At 38.2% G+C, this 14,602-nt stretch overlaps 2 protein-coding genes across 2 annotated transcripts; one reads left to right on the top strand and one right to left on the bottom strand.

Moving 5' to 3' along the window:
* Positions 1-664: 664 nt before the first annotated feature.
* On the top strand, positions 665-1,099 carry LOC138150764 (keratin-associated protein 4-3-like). The gene has a single exon (XM_069074197.1). It carries the CDS (start codon positions 665-667, stop codon positions 1,097-1,099), a length of 435 nt encoding a protein of 144 aa, XP_068930298.1.
* Positions 1,100-11,355: 10,256 nt separating this feature from the next.
* LOC138150763 (keratin-associated protein 4-12-like) lies at positions 11,356-11,802 on the bottom strand. The gene has a single exon (XM_069074196.1). It carries the CDS (start codon positions 11,800-11,802, stop codon positions 11,356-11,358), a length of 447 nt encoding a protein of 148 aa, XP_068930297.1.
* Between the last annotated feature and the right edge of the window lie 2,800 nt (positions 11,803-14,602).

Raw genomic sequence — 14,602 nt, 5'->3', positions numbered from 1 at the left:
TCCTAAGTCTACTTGTCGCCCACCAAGGATTTATCTATTTCTGAATTCAGTTTAGTTATGGAATCAATAAGCTACTTACCAATCACACTTTCTTACTCTCATGAACACTTCCTAAAAATACTTCACTATGAGTCATAGGATGATACATAGGCAGGAGAGAGTAATATTAAGATGTGTGGGATTCTCTGTCATAGCAGGACTAATAGCTGAAGAAAAGAGAAAAATAGTAAACAGAGATAAAATTCCATAAATAAATTGAAAGAAAAAGAATGATTTAATAGAAAAGTTTACCATGCAGGGTATTATTTTTTGGATATTTTTATATGTATACTATAAAGGGGGGAGAGCCTTATTTAGGCACAGGCCACTTCCAAGTCCAATACTCTAGGTGATTCAGGATTGTGAATTTAATGGCATATACAGCCATTGAATGAATTCTAAAGGGTGAAGGAAATAACTTCTTTTCCATCATCAACACAAATTATATAATTTAACGGGCACCTTTATTTCCCATCTTGCTAAACAATAACAAGGAAATAAGTTGTTAGTGATAATGGTTGTCACTCAGAAATAGTATATAAGAGGCTCAAGTTGCTGCAAGACTTTCAAATTCACATCACTCACTCACCTGGAAACAAACCCAGAAACTCAACTCAACAATACGATGGTCAGCTCCTGTTGTGGCTCCACCTGCTCTGGCCAGAGCTGTGGCTCTGGCTGCTGCCAGCCCTCCTGCTGCCGTACTGCCTGCTGCTTCCGGCCTCCCTGCTACCAGAGCACCTGCTGCAGGGCTAACTGTTATAGGCCCACCTGCATTGTGTCCACCTGCTGCCGCCCCAGCTGCTGTGGGTCCAGCTGCTGCCAGCCCTGCTGCCGCCCCAGCTGCTGTGGGTCTAGTTGCTGCCAGCCCTTCTGTTGCCCCAGCTGCTGTGTGTCTAATTGCTGCCAGCCCTGCTGCCGCCCCAGTTTCTGTGGATCCAGCTGTTGCCAGCAAAGCTGCTGCTGCAGACCAAGGTGCTGCCAGTCTGTTTGCTGCAAACCAACCTGCTGCCAGACCACCTGCTGCCGCCCAACCTGCTGTGGCTCCTCCTGCTGCTGAGTGCCCCATTTCTCCATATATCTGCTCACTATCTCCATTCTTCTCCAGACAAATATAATTTCCTCAGATGAACTACTAACATGTAAAGATTATTGATGACATCTTATTACAACTTCATGCACTTGCAACCAATGCAGAAAACTAAGTCCCTTCTATTCTGTCTGGATCTGGCAAAACTATTATCTTATGTTTTCTCCAGTCTCATAGGCATGAACATTTTAATGCTTAATGTGTCAGCTATGAATGTCTTATAATTTTGACATATTTTAATTTTCCATTCTGAACCGTAACAAGACATTCAAAAACAAGAATAATTTCAAAGCAGAACTTTAAATTTCACTTATCAAGCCATCAAGTCCTTAGAATGGTCATATTTTCATCTCTAGTATCTCTTCTTCATAATTTTATAGTGTCTTGTTTCTTGTATGTTTCCTAATAAAACTTCACTTTTTTCAGATTGAAAATCATGCACCTTGCCAATAATTTCTTGAGCATTACTAAAAGGTTCTTCTTTTTATTTAAATAATGTTTTATTTCCCCCAATTACATGTTGAAATAATTTTATTTTTTTAAGTTTTGAATTTCATCTATTCCTCCCTCCCCTTTCTCCTCCCTGAGGCACTAAGCAATTTGATATAGGTTATATATGAGCAATTACATAAAATATTTCCATATTAGACATTTTGTACAAGAAGATGAACAAAAATGTTCCACCATGAGTCCTTTGGGGATGTCTTGGATCATTGTATTGTTGAGAATAGGCAAGTCATTCACAAATTTTCATTGTACAATATTGCTCTTACTGTGTTCTCCTGGTTCTGCCCACTTCACTTTGCATCAGTTCATGTAAGTCTTCTAGGGTTTTTCTGAGAGCATCCTGCTCATCATTTCTTATAGCACAATAGTATTCCATCACAATTATAGAACATAATTTGTTCAACCATTCCCCAATTGAAGGGCATCTGCTTAATTGCCAATTCTTAGCCACCACAAAAAGAGCAGCTATAAATATTTTTGTACAAGTAGATCTTTTACTCTCATAAAAGATTTTTTAATCAATTATAATTTCTAGGAGTAGAAGAGTACACACTTCTGTAGCACTAATATTTAAAAAATGATATGCTGGGCCAGAGCAACAATCCAGCCAAGCCAGAATTCTTTCAATGAGTGAGCTTGCTGGAAATCCTATTTAGTAGGCCTGAATGGAGGTTATGCATGGTCAGAGAATAGGAGTATTTGTAGGATTGGCATGGTTGATGAATGAGTGTGTTTGATTGATGTGTGTGACTGAAAGATAGGTATGCTATGTCATTAGTGGGTGAATAGATGCCACTTAAAGGTCAGGTAAGTCAGACTAGCAGAAAAGTACTCTGTGGAGGGTGAGGAGGTAGGCTGAGACTGTACCAGGTAAGTAATATCACTGCCCTCACTTCAACTAATACCTTTCCTAGAACTCTGATGTCTAGAATCCTAAGCCCAAGAACTCTAAGAATAGCAGTCTCCCTCCCTCCAGACTACATAACATCCTTTCAGCTAAGCTTTTATCTTCCAGGGATTCAATCCTTGTGAAGATAAAATCTGGCAGCTTCCTCTATAAATAATGCAGTGGTGACCGCCTCAGCATCCATAACTACTGAAGACTTGAAAAAGAAAACTCACCACTAACATCCAGTTCTTGTCACTATCGAAAAATTCAGTATCATGAAAATGATTTTACCAGTGAAAATAGCATTAAATAGGGAGAATTATTGTCTTATTTGATACTGAATTCTAAGGACCATGAAGCCTTTAAATATTTTTTGCAGCCTAAACCTGCATGTGTTCTCTATCTCTATTAGAATGTGAGTGAGCCCCTTGAGTACATGAAACTGTCTTGGTTTTCTATTTTCATTCTGAGATCTTAGCATTCTGCTTTTCACATACATTCATTCAAGGCTAATGGGTCTGAATGTTTGAGAGGTACAGTTGATAAGTAGGTAAAATATTAGGTAATACTTTGTGGATCAAAGACATATGGTGCATCTTAACAACTCAGAGTTAATGGAGCCACATCAATTAGTGATAAGGACAAAATCATTGAGAGATGGGCTGAAGCCTTCCATAATATTCTTATTAGACCATCATCAACCAATGCTGAAGTCATTGACCATATACCTCAGGTTGAAGTCAATCCTCTCTAGCTGAAATATAGAAGAAGTTTTGGATGCCATTAGACTCTTCTCATGGGGCAAAATATCTAGTGTTGAGTCTATTCTAGCTGATATTTATAAGTCAAGGGGTCCATTGCCCATACAAAATCTTACTGAAATCTTCTGGGATTTTATAATAGCAAGAGGAGATTATCCCCCAGAAGGTCAAGGATGCTTCCATTGTTCATCTCTATAAAAGAAAAGGAAATAGGTTGTTCTTTGATAATCACAGGGGATGTATGCCATTTCTTAGTCATTTCTAGCAAGATTCTTGCCAGAGTCTTCCTTAATAGGCTGATTCTTCACCGGGAAGATGGTCATCTACCCGAGAGTCAGTGTGGCTTCAGAAAGGGGAGGAACAGTCAATATAGGGTTTGCCACTGGAAAATTCCAGATGAAATGCCAGGAGGTCTGTACCCAGAAGTCATTGATCTGACCAAGCCCTTTGCCAAGTCATGAGGGCTTGTGGAATATAATGGCAAAATTTGGTTGCCTGGAGAAGTTCCTCGGTATTGTATAACATTTCCATGACAGCATGCTTACACAGGTTCTGGATAATGTATGATACTCTCGAACTTTCCCAATCCTCAATGGAAAGAAACAAGGCTGTGTGCTTGTTCCTATGCTTTTTATCATGATGTTTTTAATTATGTTCTTGGATGCCTTCAATGAGGATGAAAATGGCATCGAAGTCATCTACCATATTGGTGGTAAATTATTTCACTTGAGAGTTGGTGAGCAATGTTTTGTTGCAGATGATTGTGCACTCAATGCAGCCTCTGAGACCAAGATGCAATACAGTATGGATTGAATCTCTATTGCTTGGGCTAATTTTGGCTTATTAATTAACCAAGAAATTCAAAGGTTCTCCACCAGCCAGCACTGCACCGTCTATATGTGGAACCATCAGTTGCAGCTAATAGAGAAATTTTTAGTGGTGTGGACAAGTTCACTTACTTTGGCAGATACTTTCTGGGGATCTACACATATATGATAGGAAAATGTACATTTGTCATTTGAACAATGTGGCTGGCTAATGAGAGTTGAGCTCTTTGCAGTAGAGCTTGCATGCTTGACAGTTCAGCTTGAGAAAGAAACTCAGTGTCTGTTACCAGGTGATCTTCAGAATGAAAGAAAAAATACATATATTACTATGTGCCAAGTGTTGGGCTAAGTGCTAAGTGTACAAATAGAAAAAAATGAGGCAACCCCTTCTTTTAAGGAGCTCATATTCTAATTTGGAGAAATGACATATAAAAGTAAATTCAATGTTAGAGCAGATGGAAAATACTTGGAGTGGACTTACAATTTCATTGTCAGGGTGGGTGGCAAAGTCACCTTAGATAGCACCAATAGGCCAGATGGCAAAACTCACCTCTAAAGGCCATAGAATCAGGGAAGATAGTAAAGCTGGCAGAACCATAGGAGTACAGGAGAGGCAAAATAGTAACTCGGTGATCTTTCATCTGGACACAAGGAATAATGTTCATGATTCCTATCTTATCCAAGCTATGTGAATATTCCAGGAACCCAAAATGGGTTGTGAATGATCTGGGGCCAGAGGAAAAAAGGGAGGAAGATAGCTCTGGTGGTGTGACATCTTTCTGCTTTTCACCTGACCTGGATGCAGAAATAGTGGATAATTCCTTTACAGACCACATTGAAATAAAAAAAAAGTAAAAGTATTAAAACATATGAAAACTGAATTATTTAATATTAAAGAACTGGTGAGTAAAGGCAAAAAAAAATTAAAAATAGATAAGTTCATGAAAGGATCTGAAACTCACACCTCTTTCAGACCTGTGGGGGCTGACCCTAGATCCCCTCAAAAACCCATGTAAAGAGCTATCTGTCCATCAAGATCGCTGAATCCCTCAGAGAAAGATAAAATGGATGTTCTACCTTTTTTAAAAAAGCAACAACCTCCTAAAATAAGCACAAAAAACAGCAATTCTGAAAATCAAAGAGACAAATTGAAAAAAATATCCTAGAAGCTAGTTCCGGGGGGGGGGGGTGGCATTAATAAAATAGATAAGCCATAAATTTAAAAAGGATTAATAAAATAGAAAACGTAACCTGAATTTTTAAAAGGTAGAAAACTTGATTTACCTATATCAAAAATGAAATAAAAGTATTAATAACAAAGGAGGAGACTTATTAGAAAATATTTTCTCATTTTTGGGGGCAGAGTCAAGATGGCAGAGTAGAAACAGGACCATCGTGGGGCTCCTGCTCCCACCACCACCAATAAAAGGGGACTCCAACAAACTTTGGAGCAACAGAACCCACAAAATGACACAGAGAAGCTAAGCCCCCACTGAGGACAGCCTGGCAGGCTGGCAGGAATCGGCCAGCACAGTGCTCTGGGAGCTGAGCCAAGTCCCATGCAAAGGTTTCAGCCCCAGGGCGGATCTGACCAGCTGATGGCTGAAGGGACCTCAGATCAACAGCAGCTGTGGTGATCCAAAATTATCAACACATAGATGTTAAGGGCAAAGTGAGAGGTAAGTGCAGTGTGGATTTTGGGACCCAGTAGTTGGGAGTGCATTGGCTTTTGCTCCTGGGGTGAGAAGCTACTGCCGCCATGTGGCAGCTTCAGTTCCTGGCTTGAAGAGTGTAGGGGGACCAAGCTACCAGTCCGAGGGGTAACCACTCTTTCTTTAACCTGCTTAGACCTGAATTGTGGTCTAGGCTGGAGGTCCTGGAGTATGTGCCAAGCTTGTCAGAGCTTGTGGAGGCTTCAGAGAGGGCACCCAACTAATACCTCCAGCAGCTGAGAAAACCCCAGAGTTTAGAATGAAGCTCCCCCATCTGGTGGCATAGTCCTACTGTGGCAAAAAGCCCAAAAGTCAAGTAATTGAGTGGCAAAATGACCAGGAAAAGGAAGCAAACCAAAGAAAGCAATACAACATTAGAATCCTATTTTGGGGACAAAAAGGAGCAAAGCATGGACCAGGAGGAAGACAGTGAAGTCAGAACTCCTGCACCAAAAGCTGCCAAGAAAAATACAAGCTGGTTACAGGCCATAGAGGACCTTAAGAAGCAGATAAGAGAAGTGGTGGAAAAATTGGGAAGATAAATGATAATGATGCAAGAAAATTACAAAATGAGAGTCAATAGCCTGACTGAGGAAAATAACACCTTAAAAAACAGAATAATTCAAATGGCAAAAGAGGCTCAAAAAGGCAATGAGGAGAAGAATGCCTTGAAAAGCCAAATTTGCTAGATGGAAAAAAGAACCTCAAAAGCTCAATGAGGAGAATCATACCTTCAGGATAAGATAGGAGCAAATGGAAGCTAATGACTTTATGAAAAATCAAGATGCTGTTAAACAGATCCAAACAAATGAAAGAATAGAAGGCAATGTGAAATATCTCATGGGAAAAACCACTGACCTGGAACATAGATCCAGGAGAGATCATTTAAAATTGTTGGACTACCTGAAAGCCATGATCAAAGAAAGAACCTAGAAATCATCCTCCAAGAAATTCTAAAGGAAAACTACCCTGATGTTTTAGAACCAGAGGGCAAAATAGAGGTGGAAAGAATCCACCAATCACCCCCCCCCGAAAAAGATCCCCAAAAGAAAACTCCTGTGAATATTATAGCCAGGTTCCTGAATTCCCAGATCAAGGAGAGAATATGACAAGCAGCCAGGAAGAAACAATTTGAATATTGTGGAAACACAATCAGGATAACTTAGGATATGGCAGCTTCTACACTGAAGGATAGAAGGGCTTGGAATATGATATTCCGGAGATCAAAGGAGCTGGGATTAAAACCAAGAATCAACTAACAAGTAAAACTGAGTATCATGTTTCAGAGGAAAATTTGGTCATTCAGTGGAATAGAGGACTTTCAAGAATTCTTGTTGAAAAAACCAGAGTTGAATAGAAAATTTGACATTCATATATAAGAAGCAAGAGAAGCATGAGAAGGTAAATAGGGAAAAGAAATCATAAGGAACTTATTAAGGTTGAACTATTAACATTCCTACATGGAAAACAATAATTGTAACTTATGAAACTTTTCGCAGTAGTTGAAGGGAATAGAAATATATATGTCTATATATGAGGGTATATGGGCATATGAATACATATGTGAATGTGTGTATATATGTTTACTGGTATACATAGATAGAGGGTACAGGACCAATTTAATAGGAAGGGCTGATACTTAAAAGGTGAAATTAAGAGGTGAGAGAGGAATATAATGAGAGGAGTTGGGGAGACACAGAATGGGGTGAACTATCTCATATAGAAGAGGCAAGGGAAAATGGCTACAATGGAGGGGAAGAATAGGAAGGCAAAAGGGAATGGGTCAACCTTATTCTCATTGAATTTGGCTTAGGGAGGGAATGAAATACACACTAAAAAGGTATCTCACCCTCCAGGAGAGTAGGGGGGAAGGGGATGAGAGGGGGGATGATGGAAGGGAGGGCAAGCTGTGGGGTAGGGAAGTTGGAAGCACCCACTTTTGAAAAGGGATGGGATCAAAGTTGAGAATAGAACAAGTGGCAGGTGGTAAAGTAGGGAGGGAAATATATTCAGTCTTTTAAGATATATCTGCTATGGTAATGTTTTGCATTAGCTATACATGTACAACCTATACTGATTTGCTTCTCTTCCCAGTAAGGGTAAGTGACAAGGGAGGAAGGGAATGAATCTGGAATTCAAAGTTTTAAAATCACATGCTTAAACATATATATATATATATATATATATATATATATATATATATATATACACACACACACACACACATATATATGCATATATATATATAATACTATTATTAATACTATTTTTCATGTAATTGGGAAATAAGTTATACAGTCACTGGGGCATAAAGATCCACCATGTCCTACTGGAAATATTGAAGGGGCTATGGGAGAAAATATGGGAGAGAGCAAATTGGAGGAGGGGATATCCTGTGGGATTGCTATTTTGGGGCGGTGGGTAGGGGAAAAACGGGGAGAAATTTTGTAACTCAAAACATTTCTAACAACAATACTGTAATGATAATTGACTGTGAAAGATTTAGCTACTCTGATAAATGCAATGATCCATAACAGTTCCAAAGGACACGATGAAAAATCCTATTTTCCTCCAGAGAGAGACCTGATGAACTCTGAGTGCTGATTGAAACCTAATTTTTTTTTTACTTTCTTCATTTTTCTTGCTTTTCCTTTTTGCAACATGTTTTTTTTTTGTGGAATTCTGTTTTGATTGACTGCATATGTATAATATCTATCATATTCCTCTACTTCTTAATGGATGAATATTGCTGAGAACAGAAGATTGGGGTGAAGCAAGAAAACACATTATCACCATTATTATTGAATATTGTACTATGAATGCTAGCCATAAAAATAAGACAAGAAAAACAAATTGAATGAATTAGAATAGGTAATGAGAAAAACAAAACTCTCACTTTTTGCAGATAATATGAGGGATACTTAATCATAAAAAATCCACTAAAAGACTAATTGAAACAATTAATCAGACACTTTGCAAATTTGCAAGATACAAAACAACATAAATTATCAGCATTTCTGTATTTTATTAACGAAGTCCAACAGGAGAGAGAAAGAGAGCTTATGTTTAAGACAATATAAAATACTTGTTGATCTATCTGCCAAGACAAACCCAGGAACTATCAGAACACAATTACAAAACACTTTTACATGAAAAAAGAGAGATCTAAACAATTGGAAAAATATTATTTGCTCCAAATATTAATAGGCCAAGCCAATATGATAGAATAACAATTCTGCCTAAATTAATTTACTTACTCAGTGCCATAACAATCAACCAACCAAGAAGACATTTTACACAGCTAGAAAATAGTAATTACAAAAATCAACTGGAACAAGAAAAGGTCAAGAATATAAAGGGAATAAATAAAAAAAATGTGAAAGAAGGTGGTCTCATAGTATGAGATTTCAAACTATATTACAAAGTGATAATTATAAAAAAACCCCAAAAAATTAGAGTGGTGGATGAGTAGCATAGATTGGATACAGAATATATAGTAGTAAATGACTATAATAATCTTTTGCTTGATAAACCCAAAGATTCAGGCTTTTAGGGCAGTGACTCATAATTCGATAAAAATTGCTGGGAAAACTGGAGAGCAGTTTGGCAGAAACTAAGCATAGACTTACATCTCACACCATATACCAAGATAGGGTCAAAACGGGTCCATAATTTAGCTATTAAGATTAATACCTGGGCAGCCAGGTAGCACAGCGAGTAAGAGCACTGGCCCCAGTGTCGGGATGACCTGGGGATCGAATCTGGGCTCAGACACTTAGCATCCACCCAGAAACACCTGGCCGTGTAACCTTGAGCAAGTTACTTAACCCCAATTGCTTAGGTGTGGCTAGGTGGCTCAGCAAGTAAAGTGTTGGGATGACCTGGGGATCGAATCCGGGCTCAGATACTTAGCACCACACCCAGAAATAACTGGCCGTGTAACCTTGAGCAAGTTACTTAACCCCAATTGCTTTAAAAAAAAAAGAGCTTGAAAAATTTTGCCTCTCAGAATTTTGTAAAAGGGAAAAATTTAAGACCAAACAGGAGACACATAGTATCAAAACAATGTAAAATGGACAATTTTTATTACACTAAAGTAAAAACATTTGCATAAACTAAACCAGTGCAGTCAAGATTATAAGGAAAGCAGGAAAAAGGAGAAATTTTTTTAATGGGAAATTTCTCTTATAGTCTTCATTTCTCTGATATATATGTAATTGAGTCAAATTTAGAGGTAGTATGTGGTTCAGTGGATAGAGCACTGGGTTTGGAACTAGGGAAGACCCATGCTCATGAGTTGAAATCCTGCCTCAGACACTTATTGGCTGTGTGAGCCTGGGGGTTGTCACTTAACCCTGTTTGCCTCAGTTTCCTCATATGTAAAATGAGTTGGAAAAGGAAATGGAAAACTATTTCAATATTTTTTTTTGCCAAGAAAACTCCAAACAGGGTCATGAAAAGTAAGACATGATTGAAATGACTGAGCAGCAAAGATTCAAAATCATAAAAATAAAATCCATTTCTAATTAATAAATGGATAAGCAATATGAGGGGGCAGTTTTCAGAAGAAAACAGAACTCTATAATAATATGAAAAATGTTTTAAATCACTACTAATTAGAGAAATTAAAATAAAAATTATGAGGTTCCAATTTACACCTAAAAATTGGCTAACATGATAGAAAAGGAAAATAACAAATGCTAAAGGGGATGTGGAAATAATAGGAACACTAATGAATGATTGATGGAGTTGTAAACTGGTCTAAGCCCTCTTTTAGAGCAATGTATAATTATGCCAGAAGGACTATAAATCATGCATACTCTTCGACTTAGAAATACCAGTCTGTGTCCCAGGGAGATCAGAAAAAAAGGGAGAAAAACAACCTATATGTACAAAAATATTTATAGTAGTTCTTTTTTTAGATGATGAAGAATTGGAAATTATGGGGATGCTCAACAATTGGGGAATGGCTGAATAAATTGTGGCATATGATTGCGATGGAATACTATTGTGTTAAAAGAGATGAGGAGCAGGATGATTCCAGAAAAAATGGGGGAAGTGATCAGAACCAGGAGAATGTTGTACACAATAATAAATATACTGTAAGGATGAAGTCTGAAAAACTTAGTTACTTTGATCAATACAATGATGAAAGACAATTCCAAAGGACTTATGAAAAATACTATCCACCTCCAAAGAGAGAAGTGATGAGGTCTGAGTACAGATGGAAGTATACCCTTTTCACTTTATTTTCCTTGTTTTATTTTGCAGTATAGTTAATATGGAAATATATGTTGCATGTTTTCACATGTATGATTTGAGTCACATATCTTGCTTTTTAAATAGATGGGGAAAGGCAAGAATGAAGGAAATATTTGGCACTCAATTTAATTAATTTGAGTCATGTGACTCAACTCAGAGTTGAATGATTTGAAAAAGGATTATACATCCTAATGTACAGAAGGATGGTTGATGATGTACTTAGGGTATGGGGTGAGGATAGTGAACAGATGTATACAGGTTTGAGTGCTCAGCAACAGCTTGGGCGGCAGCAAGTGGTTCTACAACAGGTGGTCTGGCAACAGGTGGGGCGGCAGCAGGGCTGGCAGCAGCTGGAAACACAAGTGGGACGGCAGCAAGTTGTGTGGCAACAAGTGGTTTGGCAGCAGGTAGGGCGGCAGCACGAGGTCTGGCAGCAGACTGGACGACAACAGCTGGGGCGGCAGCAAGGCTGGCAGCAGCTGAACTCACAGCAGCTGGGGCGGCAGCAAGTTGTGCGGCAACAAGTGGTTTGGCAGCAGGTGGGGAGACAGCAACTAGACTGGCAGCAGGAAGGGCGGCAGCAATTGGACACACTGCAGCTGGGGCGGCAGCAGGCGCTCTGGGGGCAGCATCTGGGAGCACAACAGGACTCTTGACAGAGGCCTTGGCCACAGCCCAGGTCAGAGCAGATGGAACCAGAACAGGAGTTGACCATGGTGCTGATGTACTGAGATTCTGGGTTGATTTCAAGGAGAGGGAGTTGTTATTTGAGTATAAAAGTCTCCTTGTCCCACAGACCTTTTATATATTGTCTTGAATGACTAACATGGCCAATGACAGCTTATTTCCTTGTCATTGTTTTTCATGTTTGGAAAAGTGACAAATTAGATAATTTGATTTAATCATGAGAAAAAAATTTTATTCTCTTAATTACTTAAAATTCAACCATCCTCTTTTTTTCTTTAAATAATCTTTTATATCTCATTTTAAAAGGCATGTCAGCCTTCATTACCCTTTATCCTCCTTCCAATTCAGATTAATCAAGTGATAATCTGACATTGGTACCTCATTGTATCATACACTATTCTCATCTTGTTGCAAAACACCCCATGATTCATGGTCGGTTAATTTCATAAGAATGAAGACAATTTTATGGAATTATGGGAAATCTCTTCCATATGGGCACTATCTATTCCTTGGCTTAATTTCATATGGCTCACCATGTTTTTCAAAATAAAATGTATTTGGCGACTCCTTCCTATGCCTCTGCTGACACTGAAAATATAACATGTTCCATCTGTGAGAGTTGTATCAATGATCCCTTAGTTCTGAACTTCTGAGTTCTTCTCTCTAACAGGGCAATGACTGAGGCAGAAGAAAAAATATTATGAAGATCATGAAAATTCAACTCCCCAAAGGTGATTTTATTATTGGGATGATAGAAGGCATTGATGACAGCAGTGGCGACGTACTGTCACCACAGATTAAGAGAGCATCTAGAGGGCTTGATGAAGACAGGAGGTTGAGCATGTTGAACATTTAGACTCTTGAAAAATGTACTATGGATGTCTATTGATGCAATAAAGGAAGTGGAAACAAAACCATGAGAGATGACAGAAAGGGGTCATGCAGTTGACTAGAAATGGAAGCAAGGATGTTCTCAAGAGCAGATTGTAGCCTGAGCTACAAGGAATTGATATAGGAGAGCAATGGAAGCTGCTATGGTTTGACAGTGATATGTCTAGGCACTTAAAGACAGAAAACCAGGAAAATGTGCATCTTGTCTTAATTTCAAGGAAAGAGAATTCAAGTGAGAACTTTTCTATTTAGACTATTCTGAAGGAAGACAAGTATGAGGTTGGACTCATTTACAGTGTAGTTGTTGAGACTGTAATTTTAGGTTTTATTCTCTTTCCTTTTTGACTCCAAGTAAATGTTTTGTTGTTGTTGTTTTAATTGATTCAGCACTCTTAGACTGTTATTTTGAAATAATTAGGATTCAGTATCTAGACCTAAATGGCCATTAGACTTGGAATCAAATCCAGATTCAGACATTTACTGGCTGTGTGACTCTGGGCACGTCATGCATCCTCTGTCTGCTTCAGTTTCCTGAATAATAATAATAATAGGTATTATAATAAATATTTTAGATATAATATATAATAATAGTACCTACCTTCAAGTGTTGCTGTGAGGATAAAAATGAGGTAATATTTTTAAAACACTTTGAAAATCTTAAAATAATAATAATAATTATTTCAAATATCCATATATAGCTAGAGGATGGACTCATGTGAAAAACTACTCTAATTAATCAATAAAAATATTTGCTAATCACTTATCATGTGACAGGCACTGTGCTAAAAAAAATGTCAGGAAAAGAGGTAAAAGACAGTGCTTGGTCTCAAACTCCACATTTTCTTTTTTATTATTAATTTATTTTTAGTTTCCAACATTCATTTCCACAAGATTTTGAGTTCCACATTTTCTCCCTATTTCTCCCCTACCCCAAGATGGCATGCATTCTGACTACTCTTTCCCCAAGTGTGCCCTCCCTTCTTCTATCATGCCTCCCCCTCTTATCCCTTCCCACTTATTTCCTTGTAGGGTGAGATAGGTTTCTATACCCCATTGCCTGAATATCTTATTTCCCAGTTGCATGTAAAAACCATTCTTTTTAACATTTGTTTTTAAAACTTTGAGTTCCAAATTCCCTCCCTTCTTTCCTCCCCACCCACCATCACTGGGAAGGCAAGCAATTCAATATAGGTTATACATGTGCAGTTATGCAAACAACAACAACAAAACTTCCATAATGGTCATGTTGTGAAAGATTAGCTATATTTCCCTCCATCCTATCCTCCTCCCCCCACTTATTCTATTTTCTCCTTTGACCTTGTCCCTTTTCAAAAGTGCTTGCTTATGACTACCCCCTCCCCCAATCTGCCCTCCATTCTATCATCCCCCTCTTTTATCCCCTTCCATCCTGCTTTCCTATAGGGTAAGATACCCAACTGAGTGTGAATGTTATTCCCTCCTTAAGCCAAATCTGATGAGAGTAAGGTTCACTCATTCCCTTTCATCTCCCCCTTCTTCCCCTCCATTGTGAAACCTTTCTCTTGTCTTTTATGTGAAATAATTTGCCACACTCTATCTCTCCCTTTATCCTTCTCCCAATATGTTCCTATCTCACCCCTTAATTTTATTTTTCAGATACCATTTTTCATATTCAACTCACCCTGTGCCATTTACCAATTTATCTGTCTATCTCTCTCTCTCCTCCAACTACCCTAATACTGAGAAACGTCTCATGATTTACAAATATCATCTTTCCATGTAAGATTATAAAGGCTTCAACTTTAATAAGTCCCTTATAATTTCTCTTTCTTGTTTATGTTTTCATGCTTCTCTTGATTCTTGTATTAGAAAGTCAAATTTTCTATTCAACTCTGGTCTTTTCTTCAAGAATGCTTGAACGTCTTCTATTACACTGAATATCCTTCCCCCCCCCCCCC

Source organism: Petaurus breviceps, unplaced genomic scaffold, assembly GCF_028583685.1.
Source record: "Petaurus breviceps papuanus isolate PSGF00001 unplaced genomic scaffold, PetGlider_PUasm1.0 90887, whole genome shotgun sequence".
NCBI classification, from domain to species: domain Eukaryota; kingdom Metazoa; phylum Chordata; class Mammalia; order Diprotodontia; family Petauridae; genus Petaurus; species Petaurus breviceps.
Note: the sequence above shows the minus strand (reverse complement) of the source record. Positions and strands in the feature narration are given on the sequence as shown.

Bases quoted from the DNA above. Each gene is read 5' to 3' on its own strand.
- LOC138150763 (XM_069074196.1), bottom strand. From the start codon at position 11,802: ATGGTCAACTCCTGTTCTGGTTCCATCTGCTCTGACCTGGGCTGTGGC.
- LOC138150764 (XM_069074197.1), top strand. From the start codon at position 665: ATGGTCAGCTCCTGTTGTGGCTCCACCTGCTCTGGCCAGAGCTGTGGC.